Raw genomic sequence first — 22,126 nt, 5'->3', positions numbered from 1 at the left:
GAGAGAGAGAGAGAGAGAATATCTCAAGCAGGCTCCATGCTCAGCTTTGAGCCTGAGGCAGGACTTGATCCCACAACCCTGGGATCAAGACCTGAGCTGAAATCAAAAGAGTTAGTCGCTCAACTGACTGAGCCACCCAGGCATCCCCATTGTTTTTCTTCTAATAAGGCAGACTGCTTCATTCACGACCCCTGGTGCAGTAACAGTTCTAGGTTTGCAGGGAGTGGGTTCCCTTTGGTATCCACACTCTGTTTTCTTGACCAGGCTAGGACTATTCCATTATTACAGAGGGAGCAAATAATTTTTATCACAAGGTTGGAAATTAGACTACATAGATTAGTTTTCTGTTGCTGTAGAACAAATTAGCACAAATTTAGCAGCTTAAAACAATACACACTTTCTGAGCCCCAGGAGTGTGGGTGCAGCTTAGCTGACTCCTGTGTTCAGGGTCACACAAGGTCACACAAGGTACACTCAGGACTTGTTCTCATTTGGAGCTCCGGGTCCTCATTCAGGCTTAAGTGCTTGTTGGCAGAATTCAGTTCCGGGGGCGTAGGTCATAGGATAGCGGCCTGCTTCCTCAGGGCCAGAAGGAGGGGGTGCTCTAGTACATGCTGGCCAGGTGAAACCTAGTCAGGAGAGTGACCCCAACACCTCTGGTGTAGCCCATTGGCTGGAAGCAAATCTCACATCCACCTGCAGTGGAGGGAGGAGGGAATTAGATGGAGCGTGAAAACGGAGATCACCCTAGAGTCTGTTTGCCACACCCCTTTTTAAAAAAAAATATTTTTAATGTTTATTTATTTTTGAGAGAGAGACCTTGAGAGCCAGGGTGGGGCAGAGAGAGAGAGACAGACAGACAGACACAGAATCCAAAACAGGCTCCAGGCTCTAGGCTCTGAGCTCTCAGCACACAGCCAGCCCAATGAGGGGCTCAAACTCACGAACCATGAGATCATGACGTGAGCTGAAGTCAGACGCCCAACTGATTGAGCCACCCAGGTGCCCCTGTCTGCCACACCACATTTTTAAAACAGAAGTGACTTTGCTGAATTCAGTAAAACTAAATTTAGGTTTAGATGGTTACATGGGTTGATTTCAGGCAAAATTCTTTGTTGGTCTGTGGTCATTGCGGGAGGATTGATTAATTTTTTCCAGGCTCTGAGAGAAAACAGCTAGTGGTGTGGCCCCATGGTGAGGCTTTTATACTACTGCCAATTGAACTGAATTGTGTTGGACTGTGAACTATTTGTCCCTCTAATGTAGTGTTTCTTTTTTTTTTTTAAGATTTTTATTTTACTTTTTTTAAATTTTTTTTTTTTTAATTTGAGAGTGAGAGGGCACGAGTGAGCTAGGGGCAGAGAAAGAGAGAGAGAGAAGCAAGGCTCACCCAAAGCGGGGCTCAAGCTCACCTGATGTGGGGCTCAAACTCAAGAACCGTGAATCATGACCTGAGCCGAAGTCAGATGCTTAAGGACTGAGCCACCCAGGCACCCCTAACGATTTTACTTTTGAGTAATCCCTACATCCAACATGGGCTCGAACTCACAACCCTGAGATCAAGAGTTGTATGCTTACCAACTAAGCCACCCTCGTGCATGTCTAGTGCAGTGTTTCTTAACTGCTTTTTTTTTTTTAAATGTTTATTCATGTTTGAGAGAGAGAGACAGAGAGACAGAGAGCAAGCGGGGGAGGGGCAGAGAAGGAAGACACAGAATCCGAAGCAGGTTCCAGGCTCAGAGCTGTCAGCACAGAGCCCCTATGTGGGGCTCGAACTCATGGACCATGAGATCATGACCTGACCTGAAATCAGACACTTAACTGACTGAGCCACCCACCCCTCTTGCCTACTTTTGGTTTTTGATTTTCTTTTGAAAATCTTTTTAGTGTTTTGAAGACCAGTCTTAGGAAAATGCATATACTTTCTGGGCATTCATGAACCTCTACCTTCTGAGAAGTCATCTGTCAACTCAGGATAAAAACCCTGATAAGCTATTCCCTGATAAGTCTGAAATTATGTACAGAGCATTTTGATGTTTTACATAATTCTGTTGGTAAAGATTAAAGTTTTTTTTTTAATATAAATATGGGATGATACAAGGGATATTTAATAACAATCTATGGTGCAGTAATATCCATTTTACAGATGAAAAAAACTGGGCTGAGAGAGCTGAGTGGCTGTGATGAGATCACCCCAGTAGTAAATGGCAATGCTAGGATTTGGACCCAGGCAGTTTTACTCCAAAGCTCAAACTTAATCGTCATTCTAGAAAGAGATTTGTGTGTGTTCGGTTACTTCCTTGAAAGCTTACCTCTGTATTACCACATGTAAAGGACACTGGACTTGACACTTTGCCTTTCTGTGGTGGAACATTCCATGTAGTATTGGTAGTTTTTCAAGCAGCCCAGAATAATTTTAACTCTATGAAATACTGCTTCTATTCTGACAGTATTCGAGTGCCCTGCTCACTCATCTGCTGTATTGTTCCCACAGGCATGGGAGACAGCACAGCATCATGCCTTCCAAAGTCAACTTCCAGGCGAACATCTGGGCTCTGAAGGAGGAGGGCTGTACACATGTCATAGTGACCACAGCTTGCGGTTCTTTGAGGGAAGAGATTCAACCTGGTGATATCGTCATTATCGATCAGTTCATCGACAGGTGAGCAGATCATTGAAGATGCTTTAGGCTCATGTAAGATCATTCCCAGCTCAAATGGACATTTGGTGGGTACCTGGGAGAGATGCGGAGGGCAGGCCCACAGACTTGCTCTAAGCTTTTCATTGTGGGAGTTTTAAACATCTGCAAAACAGAATAAGAATCTCTCCGGTTACCAGTTCCCAGCTTTGCCATATATTAGTTCACTACAGCCTGTAACTTGAAAAGATAAGGACTCTGTTAGAAACAAGCAAATCACTTAATATTTCCTTAGTATTAGCAGTCTAGACAGTGCTCCCCTCTTCTCTACCATCTTAGAGACTTTTGTTAAGTTGGTTTGTTCAAATCCGGGTCCGGGGGGGGGGTCCACTCATACATGCATGAGCTAATAATGTTTCATCCACCTCCTTTTTTCATTTTTCTTGTTATTCTGTAGTGTCCCCAGTCTGGATTTTACTGACTGCATCCTTAAGTGTCACTTAGGGTGTTCCCCTGTGTCCTGTGTTTGTTGTAAACCAGTGGGTAGCTCTGGAGGCCTGATAAGAACCAGGTTCAAATTCTTGGCAAGAACCCTCCCTTCCGCGTTGTACCAGCAGGCATGTGATATCTGCTTGTCTTTACACGGTGTTAAGATTGATCAGTTGGTTCAGGAACTACGGACTTCTTTGTTACTTAATTGCACAAGTAATTTATAACTGTCCTTTACCAAAAAAATTCAGTAGTAATAGACTGCCAAGCTCCTGAGCTTTTTCTGGACTTAGAAATAGTTAAAGAGGTCACAAGGGAGAATGGGTGGTCTCCTAGGGATTCCTGCCTGCTGCACCCTGCCCCCCTACAATTCGTGGTGAAAAGAACCACCTCCCAAGGTGTTTTGGATGGAGACAGGTGGCTGTGCTCTGCGCCTTGAGTCAATGATGGGGAGAAGTAGCAGAGTGGAAGCCACTTGGTGGCTCCTACTGGAGTCCCCAGACCATGACCTATGTCTGTCACTCCCTTCCCATCTGCTCTGAGTTTACTACACCCAAACACCTCTCATACCTCTTCTATGCAAGGAAAGTTTATTCAGTCTGGTTCTCTGTGCCTTCTTCCTGTCAGGAATATGTACTATTTAGAGTCCATCAGAAGCATTCTTGATTATTCCCTGATGGAGTGAAACTGTTAGGTTGAACTACATGAAATTGACCATTCTCTAGGTCAGAAATGGTTGAATATCAGCAGTTTCATGTGGCTCCACCTAACAAATAATGGGGGTAGACGAAAATCATTACATGACCTTCATGTATCATTTTTCCTATCATTTTTTCAGCACCTGACACCATATGTTTATTATTCATCTTTCCCTCTAGAATATAGGCCATGTGAGGGTAAAGACCCTATCTGCCACTTTATCCCTAACACTCACAACAGTGCATGGCCCGTAGTTGCTCCGTCAGTATTTATTTTTAAAGTTTCTTTTCTTTATTTTGAGAGAGAGAGCGAGAGCGTGAGTGCATGAATAGGGGAGGGGCAGAGAGGGAGAGAGAATCTCAAGCAGGCTCCACTGTCAGCGCAGAGCTGGACACGGGGCTCGATATCACAAACTGTGAGATCACGACCTGAGTTGCAATCTAGAGTCGGACACTTAACCGGCTGAACCAGCCAGTCAGTATTGTTTAGCAATTGCATGAACGTGATCGTTCGAAGGAAGAGAGAGGTTGGAATTCTTGATCAAAATCTCTATGGTTGTCAAGAGTCCCTGTGCTTGGAGGTAATGACTTGAGAAAATGGCTGTAATATGCTTGTGTTTGATAAAGCTGAGTACATGGGATGCCTGACTAGCTCAGTCAGTAGAGAGCATGGGACTCTTGACTTCAGGGTGGTGAGTTCAAGTCCCACATTGGGTGTGGGGCCTACTTAAAAAAAAAAAGTATAGCAGAGTATAAAACTCCGTATTCAGACTGATCTAAATTTATTAAGTATCATAGATGGTGCTGGAAAGAAATGTCTGACTTGGGCATTAAGCCTTGGATTAATTTGTTACTTAGATGGTGTAACTGGTGTTTGCCAGATATTTTCCTCACATATAGCAAATGTAGATGTTTCCCATACTGGCTCTTTCAAGAAAGCAGTTGGGGTGATGGAGAAGAGAAAGAGAACAAGCGTTGCCCTTCTATGTGGTTTCATTCCATCGTAGCACTCCTTAGCTGTGTAACCTTAACGCCTTCTGATACCTGTTTTCTTTTATGTGAAGTGGGGATAACCTGACTCCTTGCTCTTACCTTGGAAATTCAGAGTCTAGCAAGTGCCTTTTATCTAGCACGTACTATCTTCCCAGTACTTGGGTGCCATTATTGTGCTTGTGGCATGTTGGTTGGGTGGGTCTGTAGTTAACATTATTTGGTAACAATAGAAGAGACTTTCTCTTAAGGGAATATCATTTAGAAGAAATCTGAAGTTTTATGTTGATGACATATTGCAATGATGACATTTTGGATTTATTGGGCTAGATAAGATACTAAAGCTAATTTTACTTATTTCTTTTACTTTTTTTTAATGTGTTAGAAAACGTAAAATGACTAAGTGGCTTGTATTATACTGCTATTGGACAGTGTTTCTGAATAATGCTGCCGCTAGCTGGGCAGGTTAACCAAGCTTGGGTATGTACCTGAGTCACTGTGAGTAGGTTTATGTCATAGGAGAGGAGAATCGGTACTTTTTACCTTATGAGTAATGGCCTTCGTGTATTTAAGGTAAACCTTGGTGTGTTCAGGCAGGCACCTGATGCGTTCTCTGGGTGATGGCCTCAGACACAGAATGGTGAGCGAGCGGCTGTGCTGTTTGTAGCTTGAGGTTCCCATAGCCACCCACCCAGCCTCAGCTTGGGTGACAAAATTGCAACATTCTGCAAAGCCACCCAGTGGGTGATAGCCACGGGGACAGGAGCCCTGGATTATGAGGTTTTCTCTTGGCTCTGTTTATCCTCAGCCAAATCAGCAGCCCGTTGCCCTCTCTTAAATCCAGGTTGAGCCCCACCATTACTTAGGCTCTTTCTCTCTGCACTACATATGGATTCTTCTACAGGGACTGATCTAGAAACATATTTTTGCTTAGTGCTGTCACTTTGTCGGCACATTATCTTAGAAAAAATATCCTTGTCCTAAAGTGGTCATCAGAGAATTAAGTGGGATTGTTTTAATATCCCTAACAGAAACTTGTGATAAAGAATCAGGAAGGAGTAGTGTGGCTATTCTTACTTAATAGATGGCAGAACTAAAACACGTCATTTTCTCTGCCGTCCATAGAAAAAGTGCCCAGCATAGAGAAAACCACCACCAGCCTGGCTTATCAGCCATGCCTACCTTAGAGGCCATTAAGGTTAAGAGTGACAGCAGGCTCTGATTTTATGGTGGTTTTTAAAATGTTAGATTTCTACCCTAAAAATGGAATACACCCTTAAAGGAGTATGATGGACTAGAAGCTCTTTTAAGAAAATAAGCTCATTGTCCTCTTTTTTTTTTTTTTAAGTTTATTTATTTATTTTGAGAGAGACAGCATGAGTTAGGGAAGGGCAGAGAGAGAAGAAGAGAGAGAGAGAATCCCAAGCAGGCTCCACACTGTCACCACAGAGCCCCGTGTGGGGGTCGAACTCACAAGCTGTGAGATTGTGACCTGAGCTGAAACCAAGAGTTGGACGCTTAACTGACCGAGCCACCCAGGTGCCCCAAGCTCATTGTCTTCTGAAAGTAATTTTTTTCTCTCCAGCTGTGTTCCAGCCTGTGAAAAGTTGAAAGCCTGGGCCTGAGAGAAGGGGAATCCTGGGTGTGGCTGACATGGAGAGAGCAGGACAGCAGACAGGTGGGGAGGGGAGTGGCTCCAAGTATTTTTGGGGTGTGTGCAGTCATGCATCTCTTTCTCAGACATGCAAAGAAATGCCTTAGCAAATATTTAAAGTGAAAATAATATCTTGTGCTTATGATTAGGGCAGCTGTGGAAAGCAAAATGGATGGTCTAGAATTTAAATACCAGAAGAATGTGTTGGTTTTGTCATTTTCCTATTCTTCCTACACGGTGACAGGTTTCTTCACTCTTCCCTTGCCCTGGGTCCCCTGGGCTTCAGGTACAACGCTCTTCACAAACCAGTTCCAAATGGCGTTCTACAAGTACTGAGAACTTGTAGGAGGTTTGTCCACAGTAAGTTTTTTCAGTGCCTCATGCCTTCTGATGGAACTGGGTTTGATTGATCCATTTCTTCTACCTTGATGGAGGTTCTTGTTGTCAGAGCCACAGGTCATTTGACAGTTCGGGATAAAACATGGTTAAGAACGGGACTTGTTTCACTCCTTGACGGTCATTCCGTGGTCCCTTTGAACTAGGGAAGGAATTTGATCTTTCTCTCTGTCTTAAGAGACTGTTGAGAGGCTGTTTATACTTTAAAAGGATCTCACAAGGGAGATGCTCCGAGATTCATAATTTGGGGGTTCTTCTGTGATGCAAACTCTCGTGTGTGTAGCGTATACCTGTCACCCCGAACTACTGACTCTCCATGTCGTGCCTGGTACACATGGGTAGAGGATTCCAGCAGTTCCATACATGACTCTTCTCTTCACCATCAATCCTGATAGTTACTGAAAGGAATTGAATTCTCTATATGTGGGTACGCTATTTGGAAAGATGCCCACGTTCTATTAAGTTTTTGTTTGTTTTTTTGTTTGTTTGTTTGTTTTTTAAGATGCAGATTAGTAGGACCCATTAAACTGCTATAGCTATCGGAACTATCTCGAGCTGGGGCTAGCAAACATCTGTGAAGGACAAAGATGAGATTCTTACTTTCTAATAGTGGCTTTTATCAGGAATGTTATGCAGATAAGGATTTTTTTTTTTAAACAATAAGAAAAATACAATAAAAAATTTGAGATGAAAAACAGGGTGTGATTCCTACTGCCAGATGTTTTCTGCAAAATGCCGTTAACATGTTAGCCTGTTACGTTTGAGGCCCCCAGTTAGGTTCTGGTGGAGAATGCAGTGGGAAGCCCCGGCTTAGAAGTGAGAACGTCCAGAATTGTTCCCTGGCTTTGCCCCCAAACTCTTTTGTCACTGAGTGTCCTCATCTGCAAAATGAGGGTGCTGGATTGGTTCTTGAGTTGATAGCCTCCCTCTTCTTAGCGTTCTTTTTTCACTACGTCAGGGAAAGGTTTGAGTAATGTGGCTGTGATGCTTGCTTGCTTACTCATCAGGAAAGTCCCGCTGTAAACACAGTGGTAAGGGATTATGTCAGTTTATTTCCCCCTCCCAAAGCCCTGGGCTTCCCCCCTTGAGGTCATGGTGTAATATTGTTTGAACGGGCCCCTGCCAAGGACTGACCCGGAGGTTGAGGTGTGCTCTGCTGTCCATTATATTACCAGTCTTTGAACTTCTGGGGCATGGCATGGATTTTTATCGGTACTAATGGGGCTTCTGGTAAAGGATTTCACAGGAAGCCCTCCCTTAGCCCTTTTTCCATGCCCGTGAGCAGCTATTTCAAACCCTGACTGCTTCCTGCCCCTCTCCTTCACTCTTAGTTGAGAGTATTACTTCTTTATGAAAAAAACAGAAGCTATTAGGCATAACTTACCATGTTCCTTCCCCCTCCCTCTCATCAGTTACTTGTGTGCCCAGCCTTTACCGTCTTCCTGCCCACCTGTCCAGGAAGCAGGGGCAGCTATACCCATGTTCCCGAGAGTTTCCTCATTCTGCTCCGCAACCTAGTTCCCTTATTACTGCCTCACTTCATATCCCTTCTCTTATTAAAATGCTGAGAAGCTTCCAATTTGGGGGTTATTACCAAGTGCCACAAATCCCTTAATCCTGTTCATCACGTACAAGTGTAATTTTCTCAGTTTATGGTTGAAGAGACTTAAAACTCAAAGATATTGGTCATTACTCTCTAGTAAGTGGGATCCATGGAGTTTGAAGTCCAGTTAGCATCCAGAGCCTGTGACCTCACCCACCCTTCACACACAGACTTCCCAGCTGTGCCTTCCCCCTTCAGATCCCACTGGCCACTAGATACAGGACAGGGTCCCAGAGATACCTCACACTTTGTAATTCAAGATTAAATTACCCCCCTTGGATGTCTTCTAACCCCACACTCTCACCCCACCTCAGCTCTTCCTTCCCTGCTTGGAAAATTCCTAAGTTGATCATACCCATGGTACTGCCTCAACCTGGCAGTCAGTGCCATGGCTCTGGGTCACCCCTGCATGGAGAGTCCATCCTCAGGTCATACCTGTGTGTGCTTTGAACCACCCTCTGTTCTCTGTCAACCACTTCCCTCACATCCCTCCTTCTCTCCAGTGTGTCTCCTGCAAAGCTGGTTTCCAGACTACTCCCAGAAAATAGAACAGAAACAAAGACATGATCAGAAAAGTGCTGGAAACAAAGCATCCACTACTCTCTGGGAGCACTCGCTTAGGGTTGTCACACAGTGGTGATTAGTACCATCTCAGACCCACAGGGCTGAGTTAACAATACAGCCTGGGGAGAAGGAATGTCCTAATAAGCTCTTTGTTTGGGAGGGGCCAAGATGGCAGAGCAGCATGGAAGGTTTTTTTGCCTCTCTCATCCCTGAAATGCAGCTAGATCAACACCAAACTATTTTGCACACCTAAAAACTGATCTGAGGATTAACACAACAGGCTGCACAACTTGAAGCACAGAACTTGGCAGTTACATGGCACACAGAAGTGAACTAGGGGAGAGAGAAGCCGTAGAGGGTAGAGAGCTGATTTTGCTTGCGGAGAGATGATGGAGACTGGGGTGGGGGAGAGGATACAGGAAAAGCACTCCCCCCGAGAGCAGCTGGAGAGAAAGAGAAAGAGTGGAAACACCTCTAAGGGGCTTAACAAGAAAGGGAGAAAGGAGAAAATACAAAGAAGAGGGTTTAAATACCGTTAAGACACTATAAACAGGGGAGTGCAGAGTCTGAAACTCCGCAGCTTGATACCTGTTGGAGCTGTAGTGGGAAAGGTGAATTCCTAGGAGCAGACAGCAGGGTCTGAGGGGTCCTCAGGCCACATGAGAAGAAGTGGTTCCCTTGCTGAGAGGACATTTGGTAGAGGTTGTGCGGCCTCCCCGCAGGCAAAGGTCCCAGTGGACCCCGGAGAACAGCCACATTTGCTGGTGTTGGAACAAGGATGTTAAAAGTGAAGCCTGGCACCAGATGTGTGTTGTGATTTACCATAATCCCTGGAATGCTGCTGCTACACGATCTGAACTTTTTCTGGGTCAGGCTGGCACCTGGCCATTGCTTGGTGAGACCCTCCCCCAGAGGATTGGAGTGGGTCAAAGCCACAGGGCCCTCAGAAGTGAGGGGTTTGGAAACACAGCTCCATTTGAGATAAAGCTCAGGAGGGAGGTGCCACCTGGCAGGCTGATTGACGGCTTGGTCACGGACAGTGTAGAAGAGGGGAGTGGACGGAAGCTGGAGACAAAGGAGGGGCGCTTGATTGCCTGTTGGGGAGAGCACAGAGTTCTGATACTAGAGACTGGGTAGCTGGGTGACACCATTTTCACCCTTCCTGTGCATGCACCACAAATGATCCACCCTGGTAAACTCAGCACCATCTAGTGGAGAACAGAGCCATTATACCAAACCCCATCCAACTGTGCCAACTGTGCTCTAGAGGAACACCACACGTCTCTGCCTGCTTAGTTTAAGACCATAAAGTGCTTCATAGTTTGACTTCCAAGAGAAACTGGACATAATTCCAATCATATTTCATTCTGTTGGTCCGTCTATTGAATTTTTTTTCTTCTCTTATTCTTGAATACATAAAGAGAAAAATTTATTTTTATTTTCCATATTAATAAAAATTTTTCTTTAATTTTTTCTACTATACTTTTACTTTTTTGTAAATTTTTTACTTCTATTTTACTTTGTCATTCCATTTTATTCTTTTTTTTTTTTTTAATTTTTTTTTTTTAACGTTTATTTATTTTTGAGACAGAGACAGAGCATGAATGGGGAAGGGTCAGAGAGAGGGAGACACAGAATCTGAAACAGGCTCCAGGCTCTGAGCTGTCAGCACAGAGCCTGACGCGGGGCTCGAACTCACGGACCGTGAGATCATGACCTGAGCCGAAGTCAGACGCTTAACCGACTGAGCCACCCAGGCGCCCCCCATTTTATTCTTTTTTATTGTATTTATGTTTTTAAATTTTCAAACGTTTTCCTTTTTTCCTTTTTTTTCTTTTCCTCCCTTTTTTCTCTATTCTGTCCAGCTTCTTTCAACAACTAGACCAAAACACACCTAGGATCTTCAGTTCTTTATTTGATTTTGTGGTGTTTTTAATTTTTCAATTTTTATTTTATTAATTCTTTTTCTTCCTCCAAAATGACAAAATTCACCCCAAAAGAAAGACCAGGAAGAAATGACAGTCAGGGACTTAATCAGCACAGATACAAGCAAGATGTCTGAACCAGAATTTAGAATCATAATAATAAGAATGCTAGCTAGGGTTGAAAAAAGCATAGAATCCCTTTCTGCAGAGACAAAAGAAGTAACATCTAGTCAGGACAAAATCAGAAATGCTATAACTGAGATGCAATCTCGAATTGATGTCACAAGGGCAAGGATGAAAGAAGCAGAACAGCGTATCAGCGATATAGAAGACAAATTTATGTAGAATAATGAAGCAGAACAAAAGAGGGAAACTAAGGCAAAAGAGCATGATATAAGAATTAGAGAACTCAGTGACTCATTAAAAAGGAGTAACATCCGAATCATAGGGGTACTAGAAGATGAAGAGAGAGAAAAAGGGGTAGAAGGCTTATGTGAGCAAATCATAGCAGAAAACTTTACTAACCTGGGGAAAGACACAGACATCCAAATCCAGGAAGCACAGAGAACCCCCTTTAGATTCAACAAAACCCAATCATCAACAAGGCATATCATGTCAAATTCACAAAATACACAGACAAGGAAAGAATCATGAAAGCAGCAAGGGAAAAAGAGTCCTTAACCTACAAGGGAAGACAGATCAGATTTGCAACAGACCTATCTACAGAACTTGGCAGGCCATAAAGGAGTGGCAGGATATATTTATTGTGCTGAATCAGAAAAATATGTAGCCAAGAATTCTTTATCCATCAAGGCTGTCATTCAAAATAGAAGGAGAGATAAAAAAAATTCCCAAACAAAAACTAAAGGAGTTTGTTACCACTAAACCGGCCCTGTAAGAAATTTTAGGGGGGAACTCTCTGAGGGGAGAAAAGATGAAACAAAACAAAACAAAAAAGCAACAAAGACTAGAAATGACCTGAGATCACCACCAGAAACTCCCAACTCTACAGGCAACATAATGGCAATAAATTCATATCTTTTAGTACTCACTCTAAATATCAATGGACTGAATGCTCCAATCAAAAGACATAGGGTAACAGAATGGATAAGAAAAGAAAATCCATCTATATGTTGTTTATAAGCAACCCATTTTAGACCTAAAGACACCTGCAGATTGAAAGTAAGGGGATGGAGAATCATCTATCATGCTAATGGTTGCCAAAAGAAAGCCATAGTAGCCATACTTCTATCAGACAATCTAGATTTTAAAATGAAGACTAACAAGATAAAGAAGGGCATTTTATCATGATTAAGGAGTCTATCCACCAAGAAGATCTAACCATTATAAACATTTGTGCTCCAAATGTTGGAGCCCCCAAATTTATAAATCAGTTAATCAGAAACATACAGAAACTCATTGATAATAATACCATAATAGTAGGGGACTTCAATACCCTACTTACAGCAATGGACAGATCACCTAAACAGAAAATCAGCAAGGAAGCAACAGCTTTGAATGACACACTGGACCAGATGGACTTAGCAGATATTATTCAGAACATTGCATCCTGAAGCAGCAGAATATACATTCTTCTCGAGTATTCTCCAGAATATATCACATATTAGAACACAAATCAGCCCTCAACAAGTACAAAAAGACAGATCATACCATGCATATTTTAGACCACAACACTATGAAACTTGAAATCAACCACAAGAAAAAATCTGGAAGACAACAAATACTTGGAGACTAAAGAACATCCTAGTAAAGAATGAATGGGCTAACCAAGAAGTTCAAAAGGAAATTAAAAAGTACATGGAAGCCAATGAAAATGATAACACCACAACTCAAAACCTGTGGGATGCAGCAAAGGCAGTCATAAGAGGGAAGTATATCCAGGAAGCAATCCAGGCCTTCCTAAAGAAGGAAGAAGGGTGTCAGATACACAAGTTAACCTTAAACCTTGAAGAGCTGGAAAAAGAACAGCTAATGAAACCCCAAACCAGCAGAAGATGGGAAATAATAAAGATTGGAACAGAAATCAATGCTAACAAAACCAAAAGAAACCGTAGAACAGGTCAGTGAAACCAGGAGCTGGTTCTTTGAGAGAATTAAAAAAATTGATAACCGCCTAGCCACTTTGATCAAAAAGAAAAAAGGACCCAAATAAATGAAATCAAGAATGAAAGAGGAGATATCACAACCAACACTGCAGAAATACAAACAATAAGAATATTATGAGCAATTATACATCAAGAAATTGGGCAATGTGAAAGAAATGAACAAATTCCTAGAAACATAAGCTACCAAAACTGAAACAAGAAGAAATAGAAAATTTGAACAGACCCATAACCAGTAAAGAAATCAAATTAGTAATCAAAAGTTTTCCAAAAACAAGAGTCCACGTCTTTCCAGGGGAATTCTCCCAAACATTTAAAGAAGAGTTAACACCTATTTTTTTGAAGTTGTTCCACAAAATAGAAATGGAAGGAAAACTTTCATACTCATTCTATGAAGCCATCATTACCTTGATTCCAAAACCAAACAAAGATTCCACTAAAAAGTAGAACTACAGACTAATTTCCCTGATGAACATGGATGCAAAAATCCTCAACAAGATACTAGCCAACCGGATCCAACAATACATTAAAAAAATTATTCATCATGAGCAAGTGGGATTTATACCTGAGATGCAGGGCTATTCCAATATCTGCAAGACAAGCAATGTGATATATCCTATCAATAAAAGGACAAGAACAATATAATCCTCTCAATAGATGCAGAGATAGCATTTGACAAAGTGTAGCATCCTTTCTTGATAAAAAAACCTCAGGAAGGTAGGGATAAAGGGATCATACCTCAAGATCTTAAAAGCCATATATGAAAGACCCACCACTAATATCATTCTCAATGGGGAAAAACTGAGCAATTTCCCCCTAAGGTCAGGGAAGAACAGATATGTCCACTCTCACCACTGTTATTCAACATAGTATTTGGAAGTCCTAGCCTCAACAATCAGACAACACAAAAGAATAAAAGGCATCTGATACAGCAAGGAGGAAGTCAAACTTTCACTCTTTGCAGACAACATAATACTCTATATGGAAAACCCAAAAAATTCCACCAAAAACTGCTAGAACTGATCCATGAATTCAGCAGTTGCAGGATATAAAATCAATGCACAGAAATTGGTTTCTTTTCTATACATCAATAATGAAGCAACAAAAAGAAATTAAGGAATCAATCCCATTTACAATTGCACCAAAACCCATAAAATACCTAGAAATAAACCTAACCAAGGAGGTAAAAAATCTATACACTGAAAACTATAGCAAGCTTATGAAAGAAACTGAAGACACAAAAAAATGGAAAAATATTCCATGCTTATGGATTGGAAGAACAAATAGTGTTAAAATATCAATACTATCCAAAGCAATCTACATATTTAACACAATTGCTATCAAAATAACACTAGCATTCTTCACAGAGCTAGAACAATCTTAAAATTTGTATGGAACCAGAAAAGTCCCTGAATAGCCAAACCAATCCTGAAAACCAAAGCTGGAGGCATCACAATCCCGCACTTCAAGATGTATTACAAAGCTGTAATCATCAAGACAGTATGGTACTGGCACAAAAACAGACACTCAGATCAATAGAACAGAATAGAGAACGCAGAAGTGGACCCACAGATGTGTATGGCCACCTAATCTTTGACAAAGCAGAAATAATATTCAGTGGAATGTAGACAGTCTCTTCAGCAAGTGGTGGTGGGAAAACTGGACAGTGACATGTAGAAAAATGAACCTGGACCACTTTCTTACACCATACACAAAAATTAACTCAAAATGGATGAAAGACCTAAACGTAAGACAGGAAGTCATCAAAATCCTTGAAGAAACCAGGCAAAAACCTCTGACCTTGGCTGCAGCAACTTCTTACTTAACACGTCTCTGGAGGCAAGGGGAACAAAAGCAAAAATGAACTATTGGGACCTCATCAAGATAAAAAGCTTCTGCACAGGGAAGGAAACAATCAGCAAAACTAAAAGGCAACCAAGGGAATGGGAGAAGATATTTACAAATGACATATCAGATAAAGGGTTAGTATCCAAAATCTCCAAAGAATTGATCCCAACTCAAAACCCAAGAAATAATCCAGTGAAGAAATGGGCAAAAGACATGAATAGACACTTTTCCAAAGAAGATATCCAGATGGCTAAGAGACACATGAAAAAATGCTCAACATCACTCATCATCAAGGAAATACAAATTAAAACTACAGTGAGATACCACCTCACACCAGTCAGAATGGCTAATATTAACAACCCAGGCACAACACATGTTGGCGAGGACCTGGAGAAAGAGAAACCCTTTTGTACTGCTGGTGGGAATGCAAACTGGTACAGCCTCTCTGGAAAAGAGTAAGGATGTTCCTCAAAAAATTAAAGATAGGGGCACCTGGGTGGCTCAGTCGGTTAAGTGTCTGACTTCGGCTCAGGTCATGATCTCGCTGTCTGTGAGTTCTAGCCCCGTGTCAGGCTCTGTGCTGACAGCTCAGAGCCCAGAACCTCCTTCAGATTCTGTGTCTCCTCCTCTCGCTGCCCCTCCCATGCTCATGCTCTCTCTCTGTCTCTCAAATGTTAAAAAAAATTAAAAAAAAATTAAAGATAGAACTACCCTATGACCCAGCATTACACTACTAGGTATTTATCCAAAGGATACAGTTGTGCTATTTTGAAGGGGCCACATGTGCCCCCAAAGTTTATAGCAGCACTTTTGACAATAGCCAAAGTATGCAAAGAACCCAAATGTCCTTTGACAGATGAATGGATAAAGAAGAAGTGGTATATATGTACAATGGAGTATTACTCGGCAGTCAAAAAGAATGAAATCTTGCCGTTTGCAGTTACACGGATCGAACTAGAGGGTATTATGCTAAGTGAAGTCATAGAAAGACTAATATATGATTCTGCTCATATGTGGAATTTAAGATATAGAACAGATGAACATAAGGGAAGGGAAGCAAAAATAATGTAAAAATAGGGAGAGGGACAAAGAGACTGTTATATACAGAGAACAAACTGAAGGTTGCCAGAGGGGCTGTGGGTCAGGGAATGGGCTAAATGGGCAAGGGGCATTAAGGATGACACTTGTGATGAGCACTGGGTGTTATACATAGGGGATGAATCACTGGAATCTACTCCTGATATCATTATTGCACTATATGCTAACTAACTCGGATGTAAATTAAAAAATAAATAAATAAAATTTAAAAAAAAAAGCTCTTGTAGAAGACCTCAGCTCTTCCTGTAATTTGATGTAATTTTTTCCTAGTTCCTTTTGTCATCGATGCCAATGATCTTTGACATATATCTGGTCACCTTTGTGGTAGTTTCTTCCATTGCCTTTGTGCTTAGGATCCCTGCCCATTTCCCTCTCCCCAGTGAGTTATTACACACTTGATCTTAGCCAAAAGGCCGAGAAGCAATTCCCCAGTGAGTTATTAATGTTTATAAATGATTATAAACATGAAGTTGTTATTTCTGTGTAATTCTGAAATGAAATAAAATATTAAGCTCCTCCCACATGTCAGGTGTTGTTAGGTCCTGGATAATTAACTCACATAGTTATTGCTGGTGGAGATTGTTAGAACTCTTCTTAAAAGGCAGTCTGACTTCTTACTAAGGTTTAAAGTATGCATGTCTTTCCAACCAGCCTTTCCCTTTTGCAATTTGCAGTCCTAAGAATAAAAGCACCAAATTTTTCTAGACACATACCAGGATATATGTATATTGTTTCCTGAGTGAGCAGCCTAAAGCAGTGGTTGACAGCCATCCTGTGGAATGTCGTGAAGTTGCAAACAGGATCTTGTAAAGCTACATACGTTGACCTAGAGTGGTGTCCATGATACTTTACAGCAAAACAAAGCTGCTTTTGTAGTCGTAACATGTTCCTAGTATTGCTAATTATCACAGCACTGGAAAGCATCTCATACAGATGAGAAAACTGAGACCCAAAGAGATTGTTACTCACCACCTGTGTCAGAGTCGAGATTTTGTTCTTGGGCTACTGCTCTGCATCCTCTGTTTAGCAAGACCTCGTGAAAAGTCCAGAATAAGAAGGGAAACTGTTAGCTATTTATTGAGCAGTATTGCCTCCTCATTGGGATATAAACATCATTGGGTTTTCTCCTTTTCTGTAGCACCATAAGCACTCATTAGATCAGAGCAATGGTGGGATCTTAATGACCTTTGTCCAAATTTAGAAGGTTTCAGTTTCTTTCGATTAATAGAGCAGACTCCGTCGTGGCATACTTTGTTGCCCTTCACATCAGAATTTCCTCTACTTCTACCCACTGCAGTTTTAAACACTATCTTGCTTTCCCCGTGTGCCCTTTCTCTTCCAGATAAGAACCCTTGACCCAAGTCTTCTAGGATTTGATCCTTCACTTATAAACATGCTCAGGACAGTGCTGTTCACAAATATGTGTGTGTACACCTACACACATATATACTCCTAGAAATTTAGAAGGTTCATTCTTAATCCTGTTGATCTTAAAATTATGCATGTTTCCTAGGATATAAATAACCCTTCTGATTTAGTCAGTTGGTGACTTGGCCCTTTTTTTTTTTTTTTTTGCCATCTTCACCTGTTTGTATACTTTTCAGATTTTTAATTTAAATTGTCTCTGGTGTGGTAATATGTGCTAAAACTAAAATGCTATCCAACAGTCTTGTGTTTTAAAGCATTTAAAGAGTAATGCATGTTTGTAATGGAATAAAATGAAAATGGTGGAGGAGAGCATATGGTAGAAAGTGACACCCTCCTATGTTTCCAGTGGGTGTATGCCTTGCTATAGCCCTTTGAAAAGCAGTTTGGTAAGATCTATTAAACTTCAAAAGTGCGTGGCCTTTGACCGAAACAGTTCCTTTTCTTGGTTGTTTGAGAACTGTGTACAAGGTAGCTCATGCAGAGATACTGGTTGTACCCTTTTTAATTACCCATTTTTTGTATAATAAATATACTGGCCTATCTGTGGCTTTCTATTTAGCACTTTAAACAAATAGATTTTTATGTCCTGATCTAGAAAAATCGTCGAGATGTACCATTAACTAAAAAAAAGAGATATTATTAACTAAATCAAGCATTTTGTGAGTCCATATTATATACATTTATATATTCTTTAACACAAAGAAAATACGTTTGTATGACTGTAGGAATTCTAGAAAAAGAACAGTTTTTCTTTTTATTCTATTCTAGTTCACAACATGCGGTTTTCCCTTTTCACCATCTCTCTTAGCTTTCCATGCGTGTAGTCAGATACCATCACTTTCTTCCTAACAGCTATACGCTCTTCCACTGTTGGGTATGTGATTTATTTAAGTTGCCTTCTAAGTGAGAAATTTGTTTTCAGGTTCCTGTTTGTATTAACTGGTTCAGTTAACATTGGTGTGTCCAGTTATCTTTGTATTTGTGTGAACATCCCTGTAGGATAAATTGCTAGCACAGCTTCTGGGCGTCAAGGTGGCTGTGACAGACCTACATAGAACACCTCCACTTTCCCTCAGAGCCCAGGCTGTAATGAAAAGAGGGACTGGGAGGTTTTTTTGTTTGATTTTGGTTTCTCAGAAACTGAGTTTGTCTCTTCCCATGCACATTATTGTTTGGATATCTTTTAAGTGATGTGGGTGGAATCATTTCCCCAAAGCCATGCTCCTTATGAGTAGTCGTTGGCCCTGCTTTGCCAGTATATTCATTGACTCATGTTCCTGCATGCTGAGGCCTGTTGGGGACATGTGCCTCCTCAGAGATGTGCAGTTAGGTTTGCTTCTGCTGTAGGACAAGTTGTTTGCAACTCAGCGTTTCTTCAAAGGAAAATTATTCACAAATGACTGTCCTACGGCTGATTTAAGAGTCTTGATTCAGAAACAACCTACCAGTCCATCTTTTTCTAGGCTTTTCCCTATTCTGTGTGTGAAAGTGCCTTGGCAGTCTTGAAGTCATTTTTCTTGCCAGTACACAACACAATTTTGCCTCCTTCACTCTACCATGGGCAGTTTTTTGTTTGTATGTACACGTAACGTCTCTTAGCATGTATTCAGGTTTGATAGCCTCACACAGTTTTTTGTGCCCCTTTGCCTTGAGGTCCACACACACGTCAGGCTCTGAGGTTGGCACGTGGCAAGTACAGAAGTAGATTTTCCCTGAACGGTAGTTGCTAGTGCTGAGCACTTGCTTCATGTGTCTCATTCAGTCTTCACATCAACCTTGGAAGGCAGGTGGTATTACTTACTTCTCATTCTGAATATGAGAAAACAGATAAAAACTGAGGTGCATAGACATCAGATTGACTTTCCTAGAGGCATAGAGTTCTTGAGTAAGCGGTAAAGCCAGCCAGATCAGTCACTTCAAGAGTCTTTCTGCCAGGTGGGGTCCTAAGCTAGTGGGGAAGTGAAATGATAATCCTCTTGCCTAGCTGGGAAGGTTTGCTAACTGTAGCAAGAGTTGGGACAGCCTTCAGCATCATTTCTTTATTACTTGCAGAAACCAGAACTCAGTTGACTGTATCTTAAACCATGTGAGCATATGTATTAGTGTCCTGTTGATGCTGTAACAAATTACATTTGACCCTTAAACAACATGGGGGCTAGGAGTGCTGACTCCTGTTGAGTTGAAAGCCCATGTATAATTTTTAACCTCCCCAAAACTTAACTACTAATAGTCTACTGTTGACCAGAAGCCTTTGATAACAGTCATTTAACGTGAATTTTATCTGGTATATGTATTATGTACTATAGTCTTACCATAAAGTAAGCTACAGAAAAGAAGGTGTCATTAAGAAAATTCTAAGGAAGGGGCGCCTGGGTGGCTTAGTCTGTTGAGGATCTGACTCTCGATTGTGGCTCAGGTCATGATCTCACAGTTTACAAGCGTAAACCCCATGTGCTTATAGCGTGGAGCCTGCTTAGGATTCTCTGTCGCGCGCGTGCACATTCTCTCTCTCTCTCTCTCTCTCTCTCTCTCTCTCTCTCTGTCAAAAATAAATAAATAAAAACATTTAAAAAAAGAAAATCATAAAGAAAATACATTTATATACTTTACTGTACTTATCAAAGAAAATGTACTCCACTCTTGTCCCCTATGATTGTAAACCCCCATTGCCCTTGGTCAGCATTTCCTTCAGCATTAATCATGCCTTATTTTATGCTGGACAGGAGTATTGCTATTTATAGCAATTGAAGTTTAGGTCATTAAATGTTTCATTGAATGTACTGACACTTAAGTTATATGAAACACCACGGATAGGTGGGCAGGCTGTGTGAAGCAAGGTATTTCTCATTTGCTCCTTTCTTTGCTGGATCTCGACAGCCTAGCCCTGAAACCATTGGAAATATTAGTATTAAAGTCTTCATTTCCTCCTCAGGGCTGTCCCCTTCACTTGCCCCTGCAGGCTTGAGTGCTCTGAGGCTCCAGCCTCAACCACAGCTTCTTCTTGGTGCTGGCTATCTGTTCCATCTCCAGCCCAGACCTCACTTCCGAGCTGCTGGCATTTGTCTGGACATCTTGATTGACTTAATCCTCATAATACCTGTATAAATGGGTGGATAAACTACATTTTATGATTGGAAATGGAAAATCAAAAAGATACGGCAGTTTGCTCTAAGCCATATAGCTAGTGGTTAAAGAGCTTTATTTAAAGTGAAAAATGTAAAATCTTCCACTTGACAGAGGAAATGAAAACTATAGTTAATAATATCACATGTATATGACATAACATAAAGCATAACTAATACATGTTTTGTCTTAAGATAGAAGTTCAGAACAGAGAGGAGTGATTAGGCAAAGAAGGGGTAGAAATAGAGGAGAGAGGGACAGAGATACGGTGTGGGTTCTATTGCGTGGACATTGGGGTATAGCTGCTAGAGGTTTTTGTGGCCCTGTTTTTGGACTCGATCATGGTTGTAAATGGGGATATTGCTAATACTTGACTCATGGAAGGCAGATACCAAGCCAGAGCTGGAGTACGTGGCACCATTTTATTGGTTAGTTTTACAAAAAGAGAAAAGCCTCTGCTTATATGGGCTGGAACAGTCATTTGACCTGTTCTTCAACCCCATCTGGAATTGCTTTGGGGTTAACTTAGCCTTCCCCTGAGACACATGACAAAAGGTTGGGAGGAGTACAGGCTAGGTTTTCATCCCTGCAAAGCACGGAGGCCTCCTTACTGAGCCAGGTGGCTTTGGTGCCAGCTAGTGTCCCTGTTTGGTATGTGACAGGATGAAAGTAACAGATTAATTTTGGTAGGCGGACCCACCAGCTGTATAAACTGAACTAGTATATTCTCCATGCCGTCTCCTTCTCTCCCGTCCCCGGAAGTAGACATTAAGTGATCTACCTTCCCCTGTTTTCCCTTGGTCTGGCCCTCTCCAGCCCTCCCCTCTGTAGGAAAGATGAAGAGTCTCTTTCCTGTATTACTCATGAGTTCAAGTTGAGAACAATATAAAGGACATAGAAAGTGCTTTATTCTGAAGACTTTGGGTGAAAATTGCAGGGTGATTTGGCTCTGGCTCTGGGTTAATTTTAACCTCTTCTTTGTGGATTCAAAAATGTTTTACCAAAAAGTTGAACTAAGAGAGTTCAGAACTAATTATGATGGGTAGAGCAACAAGCTAAATGGGGTGGCAAAGAGATTCCCAAAAGTGGAGCAGGACAAATGGCTGCTTTTTCAGTGGGCCAAAGGCATGAAAAAATAAGATTGGGGGTAGAGGGCAGAAATTACTTTCATTAGAGACAGGTCAATCAAATGCAAGTTTAGGACCTCATCTGGAACTTGAAACTAAAAAAGCATTTGTTTAAAAAAAAAAAAAAAAAGGGCCTGGGTGGCGCAGTCGGTTAGGCGTCCGACTTCGGCCAGGTCACGATCTCGTGGTCCGTGAGTTCAAGCCCCGCGTCGGGCTCTGGGCTGATGGCTCGGAGCCTGGAGCCTGTTTCCGTTTCTGTGTCTCCCTCTCTCTCTGCCCCTCCCCCGTTAATGCTCTGTCTCTCTCTGTCCCAAAAATAAATAAAAAACATTGAAAAAAAAATTAAAAAAAAAAAGGGGGACATTTTTGAGGGCATCAAGGAAATTTGCATGTGGTCTGTGTATTAGTTGGTGCTGAGGAAT

General features: G+C 41.6%; 1 protein-coding gene and 1 long non-coding RNA gene across 4 annotated transcripts in view; one reads left to right on the top strand and one right to left on the bottom strand.

Moving 5' to 3' along the window:
* The window catches only part of MTAP (methylthioadenosine phosphorylase), a 48,335-nt gene that overhangs the window by 11,458 nt on the left and 14,751 nt on the right, over window positions 1-22,126 (top strand). For both annotated transcript variants that reach the window (XM_058695219.1, XM_058695220.1), the window contains exon 4: window positions 2,495-2,662. In XM_058695219.1, coding sequence (XP_058551202.1) covers window positions 2,495-2,662 — 168 coding nt within the window. The remainder of the gene's footprint in view (window positions 1-2,494; window positions 2,663-22,126) is intronic.
* Window positions 20,047-22,126, bottom strand: part of LOC131491832 (uncharacterized) — a 37,206-nt gene continuing 35,126 nt past the window's right edge. For both annotated transcript variants that reach the window (XR_009251674.1, XR_009251672.1), the window contains exon 4: window positions 20,047-20,551. This is a non-coding gene — a long non-coding RNA (uncharacterized LOC131491832). The remainder of the gene's footprint in view (window positions 20,552-22,126) is intronic.

The sequence above is a fragment of the Neofelis nebulosa genome, chromosome 12 (genome assembly GCF_028018385.1).
Source record: "Neofelis nebulosa isolate mNeoNeb1 chromosome 12, mNeoNeb1.pri, whole genome shotgun sequence".
Lineage (NCBI taxonomy): Eukaryota > Metazoa > Chordata > Mammalia > Carnivora > Felidae > Neofelis > Neofelis nebulosa.
This window is presented reverse-complemented; position numbering and strand designations above follow the sequence as displayed.